This window comes from Tenrec ecaudatus, chromosome 17 (assembly GCF_050624435.1).
Source record: "Tenrec ecaudatus isolate mTenEca1 chromosome 17, mTenEca1.hap1, whole genome shotgun sequence".
NCBI lineage: Eukaryota > Metazoa > Chordata > Mammalia > Afrosoricida > Tenrecidae > Tenrec > Tenrec ecaudatus.
Genome location: NC_134546.1, coordinates 62,385,395 through 62,404,530, shown reverse-complemented (window position 1 = coordinate 62,404,530; position 19,136 = coordinate 62,385,395). Strand labels below are relative to the sequence as shown.

Genomic DNA, 19,136 nt, shown 5'->3' with positions numbered 1-19,136 from the left:
AGTACAAAGGGTGAGGCAGATGTGTGTGCAGGGTGCTTTCTTTACGGGAGCCCATCGGGGGGCTTGGGGGGGGGAGGAGAAAGGGGTGTAAATAAAGGAAGCAACCTTTTAAAAACATTTTTTATATTTCATAGTAATTATAACTATTTCACTGAAGGAGAATAAATGTCTGAATATTGATACCTTTCCATATCTAGGTCATACTACTAGATATTACACTGGAACTTCAGAAGCAAATTATGTCTGAATTGGAAATTCTTTATAAGGTAATTTTTATTTACTCCGCATTTCTACTTACAAAGCGTGCTTATTGTATTGACTGCAGGTTTTAAACCCCTTTTGTCTTGTTTTCGTTGCAGTGCGATTCATCATATATCATAGGTTTTTATGGTGCCTTTTTCGTAGAAAACAGGATTTCAATATGCACAGAATTCATGGATGGTGAGTTTCTGCTGTACAATCTTTTCAAAGTGAATTTTCGAGTAAAGTGCTGTAAAATCTAGTTTTGCTGTAGATCTCAAGTAGAATAAAACTATATTAATAATTATTTTCTTTATACTCTAAAAGCATTTTATTGTTAAATTGTTATTGGTGTTAAGTATTGATTGCTGAGCTATAATTTCAAGAAGGTAATTTATTCATTTTTATTGAAATTTTAAATAGAACTGATTAAATGCTAGTGTAATCGTTGATTTGATATTTGACTCTTCTATACAATCTGTCTTTACTTGCAAACAGATGTTCTGTTCTTTTAATGTTTCAATAGCCAAAACAGATTTTCTTTTAAAGAAATCTATTAACCCAATGTCCTGTGTCTTTCAGGAACAAATCAGTTCTTAATTGCAAGATAAGAAATTGTTTTCAACACAGCTGTTTAGTAAAAATGTGTATAGTTTTATTTGGACTTTACCCCTTTCCTTCCACATTGAATTTTTTGATAGGAAATTCCGATTTCTTGGTACCCTATCAGTGAAACAATGTTATCACTGTTGCTGTTTACCTCTAAGCAGTCTTTAAATATTACATACTTCATTCTTCCATGTGCAGCTAATGGAAACTCAACATTTTCCTAAATACTTCCATTTTGGGGGTTCGCAGCATATTGCTAAAGCAGATTCACTCACGACTTGTACCTTGATACCATGATAGTTATATAATATATTGTAAAGTAGTTCTGGTAGATGCTGTGTTAGTCTTCGTACTTTAGAGAAACAAATCCGCAGAAATGCATGTATAAGAGAGAGTTTTATATAAAAGTTAAGTGCACATCAAAGAAACATCCCAACCCAGTGCTGCCCAAGCCCACAAGTTCAACATTAGCCCATGTGTCTGACACCAATCCACAAAGTCCTCCTCCATCTCACAAAACACATGCAGTGATGCCAACTGCAGGAGGAACGTCGAATCAGTGGACATGTAAGCATCTCAGTGCTGGCAGGGGTCTCCACACAACTGCTCCAGCACCCAGGGCTGCATCGGGGTAGGTCCATGTGGCTTCTCCTCAGGGATGTCTTGCAGGAAGTCAGCCTTTCCAGCTGAGTCAGGGAACTGGCAAAGGCAGCTGCACCCTGGTGTGACCATCAGAAAACAAGAGACACGAAACTAGAAAGGTGAGGCTCACTGAGCCATTTATCCGTCCGCCCTTCAAATAACCCCACGTGTGTTTATCAGCCAGGTTGGCACAGTTAACTTACTCAGATGCCAAGGATTGAAAGTCTTACATTTACATGGATAGTATGACCATTTCAAGAAGAAAAGGGTAGCATCAGTACAGGAATCCATGTGTTACGGTGCAGACCTGTGCCCACACATTTCCTGGACTGTCAATCATGGCCTGTTCCCAGGACTTTGGTTCACAGTGCTGCTGGCTCAGTTCAGACTGTCCAGGTCTAGGTTGCATTTATGCAACCGAGGGACTGACTCAACTATAAAAACAAAAAACCAGTTCACTGCCATCGAGTCGATGCTGAGTCGTGATTGCCCTGGAGGCAGAGGCAGAACCGCCCCTGTGAGCTTCCTGACCTCTGAGTCCTTACGGGAGGAGAAGCTGCTGTCTGTCTCCCAGAGCAGCCAGTGCTTGCACACTGCTGACCGGTTAGCGGCCAGTGCACGTCAGGGTCCGAACCAGAAAAAGTGGGTTCAGAGAACCGAGACATGTCTAGAAGTATTATTTTATAATACCTTTGTGTTTTTAACAATATTTTTAATTTTATATTATTTATAATAATAGCATATTTTCTTCTTCTGAAGGCTTCAAGTTTGCAGCTAACTTAATTTTTTAAAATTATTTTAATTCAACTACCATAACATTTTCTTTTAATAACTGTACAGCTCATCAATTTTCAGTATATATAACCATCAATACCTAATTTCAAAATATTTTTACCAATTACAACATAGCCTTATACTCCTTACGAGTCACTCCTCGCTCCCTCCCTGCTGTAGATCCTGCAAAACCAACCACTGTCCGGGAGTCGACCCCAACTCAGAGAGCCGCCCAGACAAACCCTTTTGCCCCATGGATTGTCATGTCCGACCGCACCCACCCTCTTCAACTGCTGTGCCCGTGCCTGAAAGTGGCCCGTTACGTTTGGAACTGACATTTCTGTGTGTTACTTATTTATCTGTTGAATTTGGATAATCTGGTTCCATTTATTTTGACATTCTGTTTGGGGGGGTACATACGTTTATAATCATTACATTTTCTTGGTAGAGTGACCTATTATCATTTTATAGTATCCTTTGTAGTAGCATTTTTTTTGTCTGCAGTAGCATTTTTACTTTATCTGATATTAGTATAAACACTTGAGCTCTCTCTCTCTTTTTTGGGGGGGGGCATCGTATATCTTTTTTATCATTTCACCTTCAACTTATTTAGGTCTTTAAATCCAAAGTGTATCCCTTATGCATATATGTATATATAGTAAATATATTAGAGGTGTTTATTGCAACAGAATGGATGGCACTCGCATTTTTATTTCTCTAGAAGTGAGGTAGCATGATTCCAAGCAAAGCAAATTTAGAATATCTCTTATACATTATTTCCCTGGTTTTGAAAGCTAATTTACATTGAACCAAGAGGCAAATGCATATAATATTACTTGATGCTGTGGGGGATATGTCTTTTTTGGGCTCTTACAGCTCTTATTATAAATCCATACATATATCCCTTGAGTCGGGTGCATTCGTACATAGGTTGCCATCATCAGTTTGCAAACATCTTCTTTCTACTTGAGCCCTTGGTCTCAACTCATTTCCCCTCCCTTTCCTACCCTCCCTCCCTCCCTCCCTCATGAACCCTTGATAATTTATAAGTTTATTTTTCATGGCTTACACCGACCACTGTCTCCCTTCACCCACTTTTCTGTTGTCCGTTCCCCTGGGTGGGTGTGTATTTTTATTCAATCTTCCAGTCTCTGCCACTTAATTGTAGTGTTTAATCTGTTTACATTTAATCTAACAGCTAATAATGTAGGATTTAAATCTGGTCTTTTCCTGTTTTCTACAGGTCTTATCTTTTTGTGTTTCTATTCCTCTTTTACTGCCTCCTTTTCCTTTACCGTTTTTATTCACCTGCCACATCTTTGACAGCACCTTCTTTTTCTGCACCCTCCAATAACTGCTGCCACAAGTGTTTAATTATTGTTCAATGCAGTTGTCTTACAAATCAGGATAAACATGTACATTTTCTTAAGTTTAATAAGTCTAATAGTTGAGTCACTAATCAAATACATTCTATCCAACAGCAACAATAAATCAAAGAAAAAGGGAGAATCTAATTTCCAGAATGATCACATTGTATTATTTTAAATGTGTAGTTTTCAAGAAAAACATTATTAGACATGCAAAGAGACAAAAAAGTGTAGTCCATCCACAAGAAACAGTAATCAATAGGAAATTCTTTAAATTCTGTATTCTTCATCTTACTGAACTCTCTCAGGTAACTTAGTGGTCAGCTAGTGTGATTGGGCAGAGATTTTCCTGACTGCTTATAGCCATTCCGGCTCCCAAACTTTGCTCCGGGGATATGTATGTATGTATGTATGTATGTATGTATGTATGTATGTATGTATGTATGTGTGTACTGGGACATACCTTCAACACTTAGCCTGGCAGTTACCAACTGCAGTTTACCTTGCACTTAGTTCCAGTGAAGACAGTGCAGGACTTCCCGGTGAGCCCAAGGCAAGAGCTGAGCAGGATCCCAGGCCTAGGCAAGTGTCACCCTCTGTATGTACGTACATGCCCTCGATTTCCAGGAATATGTCAGAGCTTTTCAAATCCCCTTATATACATTTAATTTACATAATGCTTTTTTGGCTAGCCAATTATTTGCCCAAGCCGTGAAGTTAATCAAATGCCTTGCATGGTTTTCAACAAATGTGTTCCGAGAAGGAGCAGTTCCATGTCAGGTCAAAGGAAGACAGCCATGCTGGGGCAGGGGAGTGTCTTCCAGTGTACCCACCCACCAGACGAGTCAAATGGTGATCCTTCTTTGGGAATGGGGATTTGAAGAAGCAGCAAGTCAGTCTGTCTACTCTCCAGGCCCCCACTGACTGCCAAGCTAAAGACAGGGTGATGTTTCTCAGGACTGCCCTGGAGTTAGAGCCGAGATAGGATAGGAAAAGATAAAAATCTTAAAACTTTTTTTTCTTTTTAAGTCATTTTATTAGGGGCTTTTACAGCTCTTATAACAATTCATACTTCAATTGGATCAAGCACATTTGTAAATATGCTGTCATCATGATTTAAAAAAAATTTACTTTTGGTTTGAGCTCTTGGTATCTGCTCCTCTTTTTTCCCTCCCTCCCCCTCCCATCTGATTATTAGTAGATTAGTAGATTCATTTTGGTTCATGCCCCATCAGCAAAGGAAGGTCCCCAAAGCTTGATCCCGTCCACATTATGACCGAGCGGCGGTGCCTGGAGGAAACAGCTCCCCCACAGGCCCATTTTGAACACTGTCGGGCACTATATCTGCCAAGGTTTTGCTGCTATTCCGGAGTTTTCAGTGCTTAACCCCTCAGAAGCAAAAAGCCCGAGCCTTCTTCAGAGTCGGTTCTGAGTTTTGGAGCGCCTCTAAGCCTGTTTGCCCTGGGCGACCCTGCCGGCTTGTGAAAAACCAGCAGTGCAGTGTCCAGCTTCCCTGCGACATGCATGCCACCACAGCACAGCATACTATCAGAGGGTGGGTGTATTTTCACAAGGAAAAATCATTTCTTTTTACCTGGTGTTGTTTCAGGAAAGCATGCCATTTAAAATAGTCATATTTCAAAATAAGCTTAACTATGCAGATTAGTGTCGTTTAACGTCCACAATGTATTCTGTCCCATAGGATACTCTGTGATTTGGTTGTGAACATCATAGTGCATTCTGGAGACAGCCCAGCTTCTCTGGCCAGCTGCAGCTGTTCTTGCAGGGTGACTGCCTTGCCTGAGATTCCAGTCTGCCCCCACCTGCCTGGCACTGTCCACAGTCTATTGTGCAGCCTGCCTCCCTCCCCTCCCCTCCCCTTCCCTCCTCCACACCTGCCTGCCCCCACCTTCCCTAATGGTCTTCTGGCCACTTCTCCCACAACTCGGTCTCCTTTCTTGGCCATGTTTCCAGTTCTTTCTCCCACACTGCTGCTGCCCAGACCACATGACAGGGCAGCCCCACCATGAGAGGAGCTGTTTGCTCCATCCCAGGTTTCCCACGCTGAGCCCCCAGCCCACAGAAGCAGCAGCCTCTTGGGTGGCCCCACAGCCTCTGAGAGCCCCCTGCCCAAAGCAGCCGGAGGTGGGTGTGAGGCATCCCCACCCCATTCCATTGCAGGGTGAATCCCCAAATTTAGCAAAGTGCACGCACTGCTGTCTATTCTGCTGTAAGGGTTTCTAAACTGTATTATGACCTTAGGGGACCACGGTCATCGTACATAAGGGAGATTCGAAGAGTTTCTGAAAATAGAATTAAAAAGATAAATGGAATTTCTCCATGAACTCTCTGAAGCCCCTCATCTGTAGTCGGATGGGGCCTGGATGGAGAGTAAGTGGTATAAACCTGCATGTCAATAGCATAATAGGCTCCACACTGCTATGTTATGAGACCTGTCCTGCGCCTGCAAGAGGAACTTGTACTTCGTTAGGCATTTGTCATGTTAAAGTGTGAAGACCGGAACAGCCACAGCTACAAAGCACAAATGCCATTAAACTTTCCTCGCTTAATTCCCTTTAATGGACATCAGTTTTTCTTTGTCTGCCTTCCAATTACTGTCTAATGGCCCTTCCCATCTGAAAAACTAACATTTCTTATAGGGAAAAATCTAGTGTTTATAACTCTCCCAACTTCGGTTTATCTGGGAATGTCGTAATTTTCCCCTGATTTTTTGAAGAAAAGTTTGCCAGATACAGTATTCTTGGCTGACGGTTGCTTTATTTCAACACTTTAAACATGTCATTCCATTACCTTCTGGGCTCCAAGCTTTCTGAGGAAAAATTCACACTTCATCTTATTGGAAATCTTTGGTATGTAACTACTCACTTCTCCATCACTGCTTTCAGCAATTTTTCTTTCGCTTTAGTTTTTGAGAGCTTGATTATAATGTGTCTCAAATAGCTCTCTTTGGAGAGCCTGCTTGGAATTCATTGAACTTCTTAGGCCTGTAAGTTCATGTTCTTCATCAGATTTGGGTATACTGTTCTGCTGTTGCTTGCTACAATACATTCTTTTCGTTCTTTGTTCTTTTCTGGGATTCCCATACAATGCATCTTAATCTGACTGAGGGAACTCCATATTTTATAATCTATTTTCAGTAGACTTACACTTTTTTCTGTTGTTTTCTTCAGCCTTTATAATTCTGATTGCCTTAGTCTGTAGATTGCTAATGTAGTTTTTTTTTAGTCCAAATCTGTTTTTAAATCCTTGTAATGTATTTTTATGTCTTTCTGGTCCAGTATTTCTGTTTTATTTTGACAATGTCTACCTCTGTTTATAGTCTCATTTTGTTCATATATCATTTTCCTGATAGTCTATAATTCTTTGTACTTTTCTTTAATTTCTTGAGCTTGTTTAATATTGTTATATCATATTCTTCTAGTTTGTTGATCATTTGGGCTTCTGTTGACAATTTCTGCCTTATTCACTTGAATGGGCTATTATTTCCAGTTTCTTTTTTGTGCCTTGTGACTTTTGTGTTAAATCAGAACATTAAAGTTTTATTAAATATGAACTTTGTCAGTCGCTCCCCCACCTCCATACCCAGTACTTTTGATGATGCTGATTTTTGTAAGAAACTCTTAGGCAAGCACATCCTTCCAACTTTGTTCACCATTCCCTTTCCCTCCCTGTGATAGCTTCAGGTCAGTTCAGACCTCCCAGGAAGATCAGAAGACACTCAGCTGTCCTTTGATGGGTGGTGGAGCTTGGGTGGTATCCTGGTTAACAGTCGGACTGCTAACTGCGAGATCACCAGTTCCAAACCCAGTCACTCATACTCTCGTAAAGCGTTACCGTCTCCAAAACCCACCTGCCCTGCCCGGTAGTGTCTATGAGTCAGCATTGACTTGATGGCAGCCGTGAGTTGGGGTTTCTGTTTTGGTTTTTGGTTTGGATGTCGGCGCCTGCGTGCCTTTCGTTTTTTCTTACCACTCCTCCATTGCCCTGTGAGGGCTCTACTTCGTGCATAGCTCATCCAGCAGGCCGACGCTGATTCAGTTACCCCTGCTAGCTTCAGCCCTCCCTCCTTGCAGCTCAGGGAGGGCCATGGTTCTTTTGAAAGTTCATGGAAACATGGAAATAGAAAATATCCATGAACTTTTTAAAGCTCCCTCATATATTTTCATTTAATTCCATTTTCCTATGAACTTTTTGAGGCTTCCTCACGTGCGTATTGTTTGCATAAAGTAGAACTTCTTAGCCCACCCATTGCTAGAATTCTTACTTTTCCTGTCAGTTTTATGTGATGTACGCTTGGGAATAAAGTGGAGGTATTCATTATGCTCTGAATGTGTTGCTGTGTCCGAAATAAAATTGAAACTAAAACCAGTTGTGCACTTCGCATGCAAGTATAATGTAAAACGGGGTGAAAGGGAGCTGATGTTGAGTTCAAGAAGGAAAAGAAGATGTTGAAACTGATTGTGATAGCAACTGTACAGCACTGCGTGATGTGCTTAACTATATAATAATATATCGGTTTTAACCCCCAATAAAATGGCTTTGAAAAAATACTTGATATGATTCTGCTTTAAAGAAAGAGAAAGCGATAAACCTCTCAGTGAAAGCCCAGAGGAAGAGCCCTGGGCCCGGGCTTGCCGTTTCCTCTGCAGTAATACACGTTTGTCTCCACAGGGGGGTCCTTGGACGTGTACAGAAAAATCCCAGAGCACGTCCTTGGAAGGATTGCCGTAGCAGTGAGTATATGGCTGCAGCCTTCTGACTTTTGAGTGACTTCGTCTTGGCGCCCAGCTTCGCCATCCCGATGCCCCTGGGCTCTGCTTTGTTTGTCCTTTCGTCCTCCGTCTGTGCTGGGTGCACGTACCTTTTCGCTCTTCTGGTTTTCTTCCTCTGTCTTTTCCTCTGTTCGTAGGCCAGCCACGATAATGTCATAGCCACCTGGCACCCACCAGCTCTAGGGGTGCGCTGACCTATTCCGGTCTCATTTGTTTGCCGGGATTTCAAATTATTATTTATTTCCAATATGTTAGGTGAGTGTTTATATTTCAGATCATCCCATTTGTATTCAACCATTTAAACTCTTAATCAACACCCCACCCCACCCCAAGAGATTACCCTTCACCTACTCCTTGATGTCTCTTCTCACTCCTGTGGGCTGCTGACTTCCATTTCACCGAGTTAGCAGCTAACACCAGCTGAGCCCATCGCTTTACCAGAGTGCCCCTGCCCTCCCCCACTAGGCAGCCCCCAAACTGTTTCCTTTAGTATGAAGGTCTTCCTTCCGTTTGTTTTCCTTCATTATAGCAATAGTCTCAAATAGCATGTGTCCTTCTGTGATTGACTACTGTCATTCTGTTGCTGGCGTCTTTAAGTGCTTGTTGAACAGCAAAACAGCCAGCTTCTTTAAAAAAAAAATTGGACATTTTGTAATTTTAGGCTTATGATAAAAAAAATCTCTTTAAGATTTAAGGTATTATATCAGTTGTAAGCAAAATGCCACTTTGTTCCTAATGATTACATATATGTGTGTATTACTGGGTTTTAGTATTTATATCAACTGCATCTAGGGATTTGTTCCCAGTATGCTTGAAAACAGTGCCCTGTTTGCTTTATTTTCTAATAACTACTGAAAAATATCAACTAAAGAGTACTACTGCACATGTAGGTTTCAGACGTGCTAGTTTGGGCTGAATACTGACTAAGCAAGGCCGTCGGGTGCTGTAAGAGTAAGCAATTGCTAACGGAAAAGCATTCCGATAGCTTAAGCAATTTAATGCAGAACAAAGTGACTGTACCGGTTCCATTTAATTAAATGGCTGGTTTTCACGTTCGTTATATGTCAAACTGACAACTCAAATCCTTTAATCCAACATGGACACTTATTTAGTCTTAGTTCATTGTAATTCACAGCTTTCCTTTTTTCTTTCTAATTATTAGTGTGAACTGCCCAGGGTGATGAGAACTTTCTTTTCTGATGCCTTTGCTGCTAAGTAGCTTCTAATCTACATGTTTAGGTAGATTAGTTTAATATGAAATTTCAGTACTTAGATCACTAGATGAAAATAAAAATGTTTCGTTTCCTCTTCTAACCTCTGGGGGAATGAATGCTTTGTGGCTTTTGGCAGTTCTTAGCTCTAAACACGTATAATAAAGGGCAAAAGAAGGCAAGGATACCAATTGAAAAAGAAAAAAGTAGTATATAAAAGTACTATATACTCAATTATCTCCTGAACTTGGGAAAATAGCGATCTGCCGTCATAGAGAAGCATGATCTTACCGTTCGTCATAAATCTTGCTTCCCTCTGGTGTAGGCGTGTGCACAAGGCCACTGCTCTGTCAGTTCTGTTGGAGTGTAAAGCCTTTGAAGTGAATGGAGCCAGCAGAGAAGCCAAATTCCTTTCAAACATAGGACTTGTCCACTGGGTAATTGTAGGGCGACATTATGTTAGTGAAAGACATTTAAACTAAGTGCAAGGCCAACACATTGTTTATATCGAGCTTCTTCTTTTTAATCATTTTATTGGGACTTCGTACAACTCTTATCACAATCCATACATCCATCCATTGTGTCGAGCACATTGGTACATTTGTTGCCATCATCATTCTCAAAACATTTGCTTTCTACTTGAGCCGTTGGTATCAGCACCTCATTTTTCCCCTCCCTCCCTGGTCCTTCCTCCCTCATGAACCCTTGATAATTTATAAATTATTATTTTTTCATAGCTTACACTGTCCCACATCTCCCTTCACCCACTTTTCTGTTGTCCTTCCCCCAGGGAGGAAGTTATATGAAGATCCTTATAATGGGTTCCCCCTTTCCACCACCCCCCCTCCACCCTCCAGGTATCGCCACTCTCAGCACTGGTCCTGAAGGGGTCATCTGTCCAATCCTCCTCTTTTTAAATCAGGGTTTTGGGGGGGTGGGGGGGTTGTTGCTGTGTTTCCTGGGTTTCCAGTTTCTCTGATTTTTTTTTTTTTGGCTTAAAAGTCCAAAGTATGGAAAACTGACAATAACCAGAGTAGAAGTACTTTTGACAAGTTTTTCTCTTTACCTGTCACTTTTTATAAACTCTGCCAGTGCCATACTTGTGGGATGCCTATAGCGTGTATTCTTCTGTGTGTTCTGAACATGACAAACTGGGACAGTCCTTTGTCGCAGTTGACAAACGTTAGATTGACATGTGGCTACAGCCTGACCATGGGAGGATTGTAACAGTCAAAATAAGAACTAGCCACCTGTGTAAAATTAGATGTCCTCGTGGCCTGATTGGGGTTCTTGTTCCTGCTGCAGTATTCTGAGTGCAGCATTAACACCGTCCCCAGTTTCCTCAACATAACAAGGCTGGGAAGGGGCGTCAGCGCCCTTGCCAAGTGAGAAGCATGAAATCAGAAGGAGAGAGGAGGGAAATGGACCTATATTACTTTCAGTCCCATCACTGTTAGAGGCTTCGTGTTCCAATATGATGCCATTTAATCTTTACAGCAACCCTGTAAAATGTGTATTCTTCAACATACTTACACATGAGAGAGATTTCCCAAAGCTGTTGTTTAGCTCCTAACTCCAGCTCACTGCCCTCCAGGACATTTCTGACACACAGTACCTCGATAGGACATGTCTGACACACAGTCGCCCGATAGGACAAGGCCAAGCTGCCCCTGTGGGCTTCTGAGGCTGTAACTGTGCGGGAAGGAAGCCTGGTCTTCCAATCATGGAACTAGCTGTGATCATTTGCACCCGGGCTCTTTTACTCTACTTTCCTAAAAGAATGGGGAAAAAAGAGGGAGGCAGTAAAAGGAAACCCAGAATAAAAATAAAAGTGCAAGGCCAATGGGGTAGCATATTAAATAGCTCCATATTCTTTTCATGCCTTGGAACCACATCTAGGTCACCCTCCCCATTTTTCCCCCCACATTCTCAAAATCTGGCATGCAGACTGGTCCACAGATCAGGATTCATGACAAGATACACCCATCAGCCTTGATGAGAATTTTTTCTCCAGAAGAAATCCATATAAACTGGTTGATTTTAACCTTCCAACTTGTTCAATGTTGGCTTTTTCTTGCTTTCCATGTGAGTCTGGTCTCCTCTAAAGAGCAGAGCCCCTCCTGCCTTCCCCGCCACCTCTCCTGTCTGTCGTTTGCGTGCTCCTGTTGATTGAAGGTGTCCCTGCAAGGATGTGCACTTGACATGTCAAGGAGTGAATGATTGACACCAAATATAAGTACTTTTAGTGTCAAGGCTTTTGTCAAGTCGTTGTTGTGAAGCCTAGACCCTTGAATACCGATAATGCCAACCCTCTCAATTTGCCAGGGACTGATTGTGAGCTCCCTTGTACACAGACATTTCTATGCCTCTAAAAGGGATATAGAGCCTATTGTGACAAAAGTAGAAGGATAATACTTTGTGAACCTCTAGTATTGTCTATGAGTTTAGCAACAATTTAAAAATCTGCAATTAAACAATTTTAAAAATCCTTCCCCTCGTGTGTGTTCTGTTGGTACATTTCTGTGGGACCATTGTTTAGTGATGTGCTATTACGGGCACTTTAATAAAGAAAATGAGCTTTCTATGAGTTGAGGAGTTTTACCTGGCTTCCAGATATCAGATGATTTACTTTCATGTTAAATAAGATGATGGTTTTGTACTTCCCACAGGAAACTTATGGTCATTATTGAAGCTACTATTTACAGCCCTTCAAAGGAATATTTTAATCCTGCTTCCTTCTGTGGCCAAATAATTTATGTTAAGATTACTTTATGGATAATATTTTCATATGATTAGTTTCTTGGTACTTCTTTTTTTACTATGTAGAACATATATGCTTTATTGCATTGCCAAATATTTTTAAAGTCTGGAAGAAATCATATATTGTAAAAATGAATTCTGGTTTCTTAGAATAGACATACTTAGGTCAAAATTGATCATACCATATTAGCAAATCTTTCAGGAAGACATTCTACTCTGTGGGAACAATTAAAATATATTAACCTCTGCCCAGCATTAATTGATATAGATTTTTGTCTTCTCACTCTTTAGTGAGATATTTAGAGATTGGTTTTCTCTCTTTGTGTTTCCCTTCTTTATGATTGTTCTTGGTCTTTATCGATCAGCTGAAATCTTGGCATGTGTCACCCGTAGCCCCTCTATTATTTTTAAGTTACGTGACTGGCTCGTTTACTTCCCATCATGATCGGCTTTCTTGATCTTGTAGTTCTGAGTGACCTAGGGTTATCTGTACTGAACGGCACTTTTACATTTGTGTGGGAATTTTGAACAATATAGTTCATTGTACCTGGTCCTTGATTTTCAATAGTCACCTTTGACGTGTAAGCTCACATACAGTGCATGTGAAGTCAGTAGTTGTGAGGGAAGCATCCGCACCTATTTTTACAGTTGCTTCTATAGAAGGTTTTGGGGTATTTTTTAATCGTTTTATTGGGGTCTCATACAACTTTTATCACAATCCATAATACATCAGTTGTGTAAAGCACATTTGTACATTCATTGCCCTCATCATTCTCAAAACATTTGCTCTCCACCTAAGCCCCTGGCATCAGCTCCTCATTTTTACCCCTCCCTTCCAGCTCCCCCCTCCCTTGATAATTTATAAAGTATTATTTTGTCATATCTTACACTGTCCGGCGTCTCCCTTCACCCACTTTTCTGTTGTCCGTCCCCCAGGGAGGAGGTCACATGTAGATCCTTGTAATTGGTTCCCCCTTTCCAACCCACGCTCTCTCTGCCCTCCCAGTATCGCCACTCACACCACTGGTCCTGAAGGGATCATCCGCCCTGGATTCCCTGTGTTTACAGTTCCTGTCTGTACCGGCGTACATCCTTTGGTCTAGCCAGACTTGCAAGGTAGAATTGGGATCATCATAGTTGGGGGGAGAAAGCATTTAGGAACTAGAGAAAAGTTGTATGTTTTATCCTTGCTACACTGCACCCTGACTGGCTCATCTCTTCCCTGAGACCCTTCTGTAAGGGGATGTCCAGTGGCCTACAAATGGGCTTTGGGTCTCCACTCTGCACTCCCCCCTCATTCACTATTATATGATTTTTTGTTCTGCTGATGCTTAATACCTGATCCCTTTGACACCTCGTGATTGCACAGGCTGATGTGGTTCTTCCATGTGGGCTTTGTTGCTTCTGAGCTAGATGGCCGCTTGTTTACCTTCAAGCCTTTAAGACCCCAGACACTAGCTCTTTTGATAGCCGGGCACCATTAGCTTTCTTCACCACATTTGCTTATTCACCCACTTTGTGTTAAGCAGTTGTGTCGGGAAGGTGAGCATCATAGAATGCCAATTTAGTAGAAGAAAGTATTCTTGCATTGAGGGAGTACTTGAGTGGAGGCCCAATGTACTTCTGCTACTTCAATACTAAACCTATAAATATATACACATAGATCTATTTCCCTATCCTCATATATAAATATATTTGCATATGTACATGCCCTTATTTAGACCTCTATAAATGCCCTTTGCCTCCTAGCTCTTACTTCTATTTCCTTTGACTTTCCTTTTGTCCCACTATAATGCTCAGTCTGCATTTGGGTTTCAGTAATTCCTCTTAGATACATTACCCTTGATCACACCCTTGGTTACATTACCCTTGATCCCGCCCTACCAGGCCTCCCACACCCTCCTCACCACCAATTTGGATCACTTGTTGTTCCCTTTTGCCTGGGTTTGTTAACACCACTACCTTTCCCCCCACCTCTCCCTCCCATGTCCACCCCGAACTGTCAGTCCTGTTGTTTACGCCTCCAGATTGTTCATCCAGCCTGTCTTATTTAGACAGACCTGCAGGGATAATAACATGCACAAAAACAAGACAGAGCAAAACCAAGCAATAATATACAACAAAGCAACCACAACAATAAACCAATGGCAATAAACAAAACACAACAAGAAAGAAAAGCTTGTAGTTAGTTCAAGGACTGTTCGTTGGTCTTTAGGAGTGTTTTCCAGTCCAGTCTGTTCAGCATTCCCTGGGGACCTCGCGGCTCCATTCCCTTGCTGTTCTGTTGCACCCTCTTAGTGTTTTGCCTCAGTGTGGCGGGATCTGATCGGGCCCAATTCCCACACTGTGTCTCCGGTGTTGTCCCCTGTAAGGCTATGGGTCAATGAGGGGCATCATGTCTCATAGTGGGGCCGGCCATGTGGTCCTCTCTGTGGACTGGCTGCTCTAATTGGGAACATCGTCCTCACGGCCTGGTGGGCCAGGATGTGCTCCGCTCTCTCCTCCTCCCCCTTCATCTGCTCCCGTGTGCTCTGCTCAGATATGCCCCTCTCCTAGAGCTGCAGATTCAGTGCCATCCTCTGAAATAAATTCTTCTGTGGGGAGGTGTCCACTTAGTAGTTGGGATTGGGCCCACTCCCCAGACCTCTCCACTGGTTCCCTACTCCACGCCAGCATGTTTCATTCACACCTTGGAGCACTGGGTTGCAGTCTGGTCCCTCTTTCCTTATGGAGATATAAACAGTACCCTCCCCTTGGGTGGGTTAGCGCCCCATGCCTCCGCTACCCATTTCTTTATTATTATTTGTTTTTCCTTTCCCCACCTCCTTTTTAGTTGTCTACCATGTGTGTCCCTGGATTTGGTCTGGTCCCTTGCATACTACCTGGTCCTCACCCCCGGAATGTTTGTCTGTAGTAGTTTTTTCCCTCTGCCGGTTTTGGGGGTTTTAATGACAAATGCTGAGTAAGTTTTCCATTAGAAGGCAGCACTTGGAAACATATTTTTCTACATTTCATCTGATGAATTATTCTGGACTCGGGCTATAAATGTGAAGAATCCAAATCTAATTGGTTTTTTTTTTGCATTTCATTGCATTGACCTGCCTTTCAGCATTTCCTAAGCTACCCCTCTTACACTTGCTCTTTTTTCCAATCAGACGAACTGGCGAAAATCATCTGGATACGGTTTGATCTTTTCTACCCCAGTATCTAAAATATATGTGAACATATCTGGTAGCTTCCTGTTTTAGAATTATTTGGAACTTACAGAAAAGTTGTGGAAAATAGTGCAAAGGGTCTCCACAAACGTGTTAGCCAGATTCCCAAGCATCATCTGTTTAGCACATTTGCTTAAAATGTTACATTCATGTCGAGTTTACTTTTGTTTGTATTCCCTGAAACATTTGTGAACAAGTTGTACGTATCGTGGTTCTTTACCCCCGAGTACATATGTTTCATAAGAACATCGTCATCACTCTGTAGTAATCAAGATCTGGAAATGATCATCTTCCCGGCACTTTATTGAAATTGCCCAGTAATGTCCTTTGTAGCATAAAGGGAGAAGTGTGATAAATTCTGGTTCAGTATTGTGTCTCATTCGTCCCCTGTCCTCCAGAATACAACCCCAGCCTTTCTTGGTCGTGTGTGGCGGTGATATTTTAAAGGGTGCAGTGCCCCAACCCTGTGCGGGTCCATTTCCACTCTAGCCTGAAGGCTTTCTTCCCTTTCCTGAGCAGCAGCAGCTAGACCTTCCCTGACCACCCGTGGATAAAGGCGTGTCTATAATGGATCTTGGCAACATTTGTTGGGAAATGAATTTAAAATATAACAGAATTTTTCACCACGCTGAAACACTCATATTTTACCCACTTACTCATACAATTTGCTGCCTTGAATTTCGTGATTTTAAAAAATTCAAATAGAGGAGTACAGAAAATAAAAAGTGAAAGTCTCTGTCCATTTTTTCCCCCCTTTTCCCTCATCTACACCATCCCAGGAATGTAGTACGTGCACTGCCAGGCCATCTCACCTGCATACATGCTTGTTCCTTCCTCTTGGGGAGCCTTATCTTCAGAACCTCGTTAGCCGTTTAAAGGCATCCCAGTAGAGCATGGAACCGAAAAGAGAAATGTTCAATAAATGCTTATCATTTGAGGTTGTACAGAAACAGTTGAGATTTACAGCTCTTTTAGAATTTGTCTAGCAGGTTTTCCGGTCGTCTTCTTTTCAGAAAACGCCCCACAAAAAGAAAGAAAGAAACATTGCTATGATTATATATTTGAAATGTGGGAGATTCCCTATAAAAATAATAATTGTGTTTTCTCTGTTCTAAATTTAGGTTGTTAAAGGCCTTACCTATTTGTGGAGTTTAAAGATTTTACATAGAGGTATGTACTGGACTTCTAAACTCTAAATATAGATGTTTTTTCCCTGAGAATGGTGGGAGAACGTTTCCTCCAGATACTCCTATGTTAAAAGTGAATAAGTCATCTGATATTTAAGCCTGAACATATATTCTGTGGTCATAAGAAAATTGCTTTATAAATGTTATGTTTATTTCAAGTACTTTCTCCTAAAAGTACTCCCTTTGAGATGATAAACTTGTGACCATAGTTTTCTGAGTCATAGTTCACAAACATATAAAACGATATTTCATGGTATTTGTAAATAATAGGAGCTCACTTTTTGTATTTTTATGAAAGTATAAATGCCCACAGACTTCACTTTCAATAGCATAGTGTGCCCTCATCTTATTAATTTTCCAAGCCATAGCGCTTGATATGCCGTCAACAAGAGGCATAAAACAGGTGCAGTGCAATGGGTTTCTTGTTGCATATGGCCTTTCTATGAGTGTGTCTTTGGCCAAGAACATTTACGAGGCCTCGGTCTTGCAAAGGGACTGGGCAGTGCACTGTGCAAATAAGGTGGCCTGCTGAGGGGTTTGGTCAGTTCATGGCATTGGTGGGAGGGAGGGGTTTATCAGTAAGCTAATCCTGCAGAGTTTAGAAAGACTTCACTGCCATCAAGAAAAGCCAGGAGTGGAGGGTATCCTTTGGACGGGGGACCCCTGTGCTGAGAACCTCCTATACCCCAGCAAAGAGCAAGTGCCAACCCTGAAGAAGGCAAGCGTCTGTGGCAGTGGCAGTGACAAGAACAGTGGCAGGGCAAGCAGTAGAGACCAAGAAACCAACATGTGATGGCTGTGATGGAGCTTACCACCCTATGGAACGAGAGCTGAGCGCCTGTGGGCAGAAGGTTTGCTAGTGGAGTCAGATGCCTCTGGACACATATTGGTGGTGTGAAGGAGCTGTCCCATTTCGTCTAGTAGGAAAGAGGTCAGGCCCAGCAGCAGAGGGTCAAGCATACCTGCCTGTGGGCAGTATTCATCACAAAGAGTGAGGCGTGGGAGAAGGAGCTGAGGATCTTGGTTGGAAACTGGTCGACAGTTGTATTGTGGATCCCTTTACTTCCAAGTTGGTCCCCATCCTGAATAGAAACTTAATCCTTCCCTCACAAGCCACATGCTCAGTATGTTCTGTGAGTTCCATGTGGCCTTTGCAGTCAGTGACTGAGCCTAGCAGAAGAGTGGGGTGCTCTGAGGAGGACAGCTGATGTCAGAATTGGGAGGAAGTCTGGAAGGCGCGGGCCTGTGAGTTTGACCTCCATCTTCTGCTGAAGTTAGGTGAGGACTGACCCTCTCCCTTAGCCGAGGAATTGGTGAAAGCATCAGAAGCAGTCTCCTGGTCTAGGAGGAGAGCAGATAAGAGACTAATCAGATCATGGTTGAACGTTGGAAAGGAGCCTCCCTTTCAGAATGTCTGGATTCACTTGGAGCCAAGTATTAAGTAAGACGCAGACTATAGCAGAGCAACTTCCTAACAGTTCTGTTGAATTTTACACATCTGTTCTTCCTAGCTTTGTGCATAGTTGGGCAATGTAACAGCAGACACATTAGATGTGATTAAAAGAAATTCTTTTTTTATAAAGGGATAAACTATAAGAGAAGGGGGAGCAATAAGCAGCTGCCGTCTTTACTGGTGGCGCTACATCTGTCGCTCCGGGTTACCTTTGTTGTAGCAGCTTCAGAATCCTCATACTCCAAAACTCTTCTCATTCTCTGCCCCTGTGTGAAGGGGCTTTCCGGATTTTGACAAGTAAGATGTGCATTTAGTTCCTCGAGTTAAGTATGCTGATGAAATGGAATAGTAAGCCAAAGACTTAAAGCCACTTCTTATTTGTAGAGTTTAGTTGCTGCGAAATGTCGATTTAGGGAGTGTGGGCTCAGTTGTGTCAGTATTACTTTCCCTGGCTGTAAATATGTATGTAAATAAGTTGGGTGGGTGAAAGATAAAGCATTATTTCTCACCAAGATTGAGACTGACTGGTGTTTAACAGAACACGACTTACAAGGGGGAACCCCCCAAAATACCTAGATACCCCTCCCCCTAAGCTATGTATTTAAATTTTTTATAAAATAACCTTAGTACCTTCAAAGTACTCTCCATTACAATTAATACATTTGTCCAATCTGCGATTTCATTCTTGGAAACATTTTTCAAACTCATCTGTTTGGATGGCTGACAGCACCTCCCTTGTTTTTTCTTTGCCTCTTCTGTGTCATCACATCCCTGTCCTTTCACGTCCCTCTGCATTAGTGCAAACAAAGAGAAGTCGCACAAAGCGAGCTCAGGCGAGGAAGGTACGTGGGGCAAGAGAGGCATGCTGTTTTTTGCTAAAGTGAT

General features: G+C 42.0%; 1 protein-coding gene and 1 pseudogene across 2 annotated transcripts in view; both read left to right on the top strand.

The window, feature by feature from the left end:
* The window catches only part of MAP2K5 (mitogen-activated protein kinase kinase 5), a 288,293-nt gene that overhangs the window by 124,135 nt on the left and 145,022 nt on the right, over window positions 1-19,136 (top strand). For both annotated transcript variants that reach the window (XM_075535636.1, XM_075535635.1), the window contains exons 10-13: window positions 198-266; window positions 360-441; window positions 8,325-8,386; window positions 16,733-16,781. In XM_075535636.1, the coding sequence (XP_075391751.1) occupies window positions 198-266; window positions 360-441; window positions 8,325-8,386; window positions 16,733-16,781 (262 nt within the window). The remainder of the gene's footprint in view (window positions 1-197; window positions 267-359; window positions 442-8,324; window positions 8,387-16,732; window positions 16,782-19,136) is intronic.
* Window positions 16,567-16,635, top strand: LOC142431172 (U7 small nuclear RNA; annotated as a pseudogene).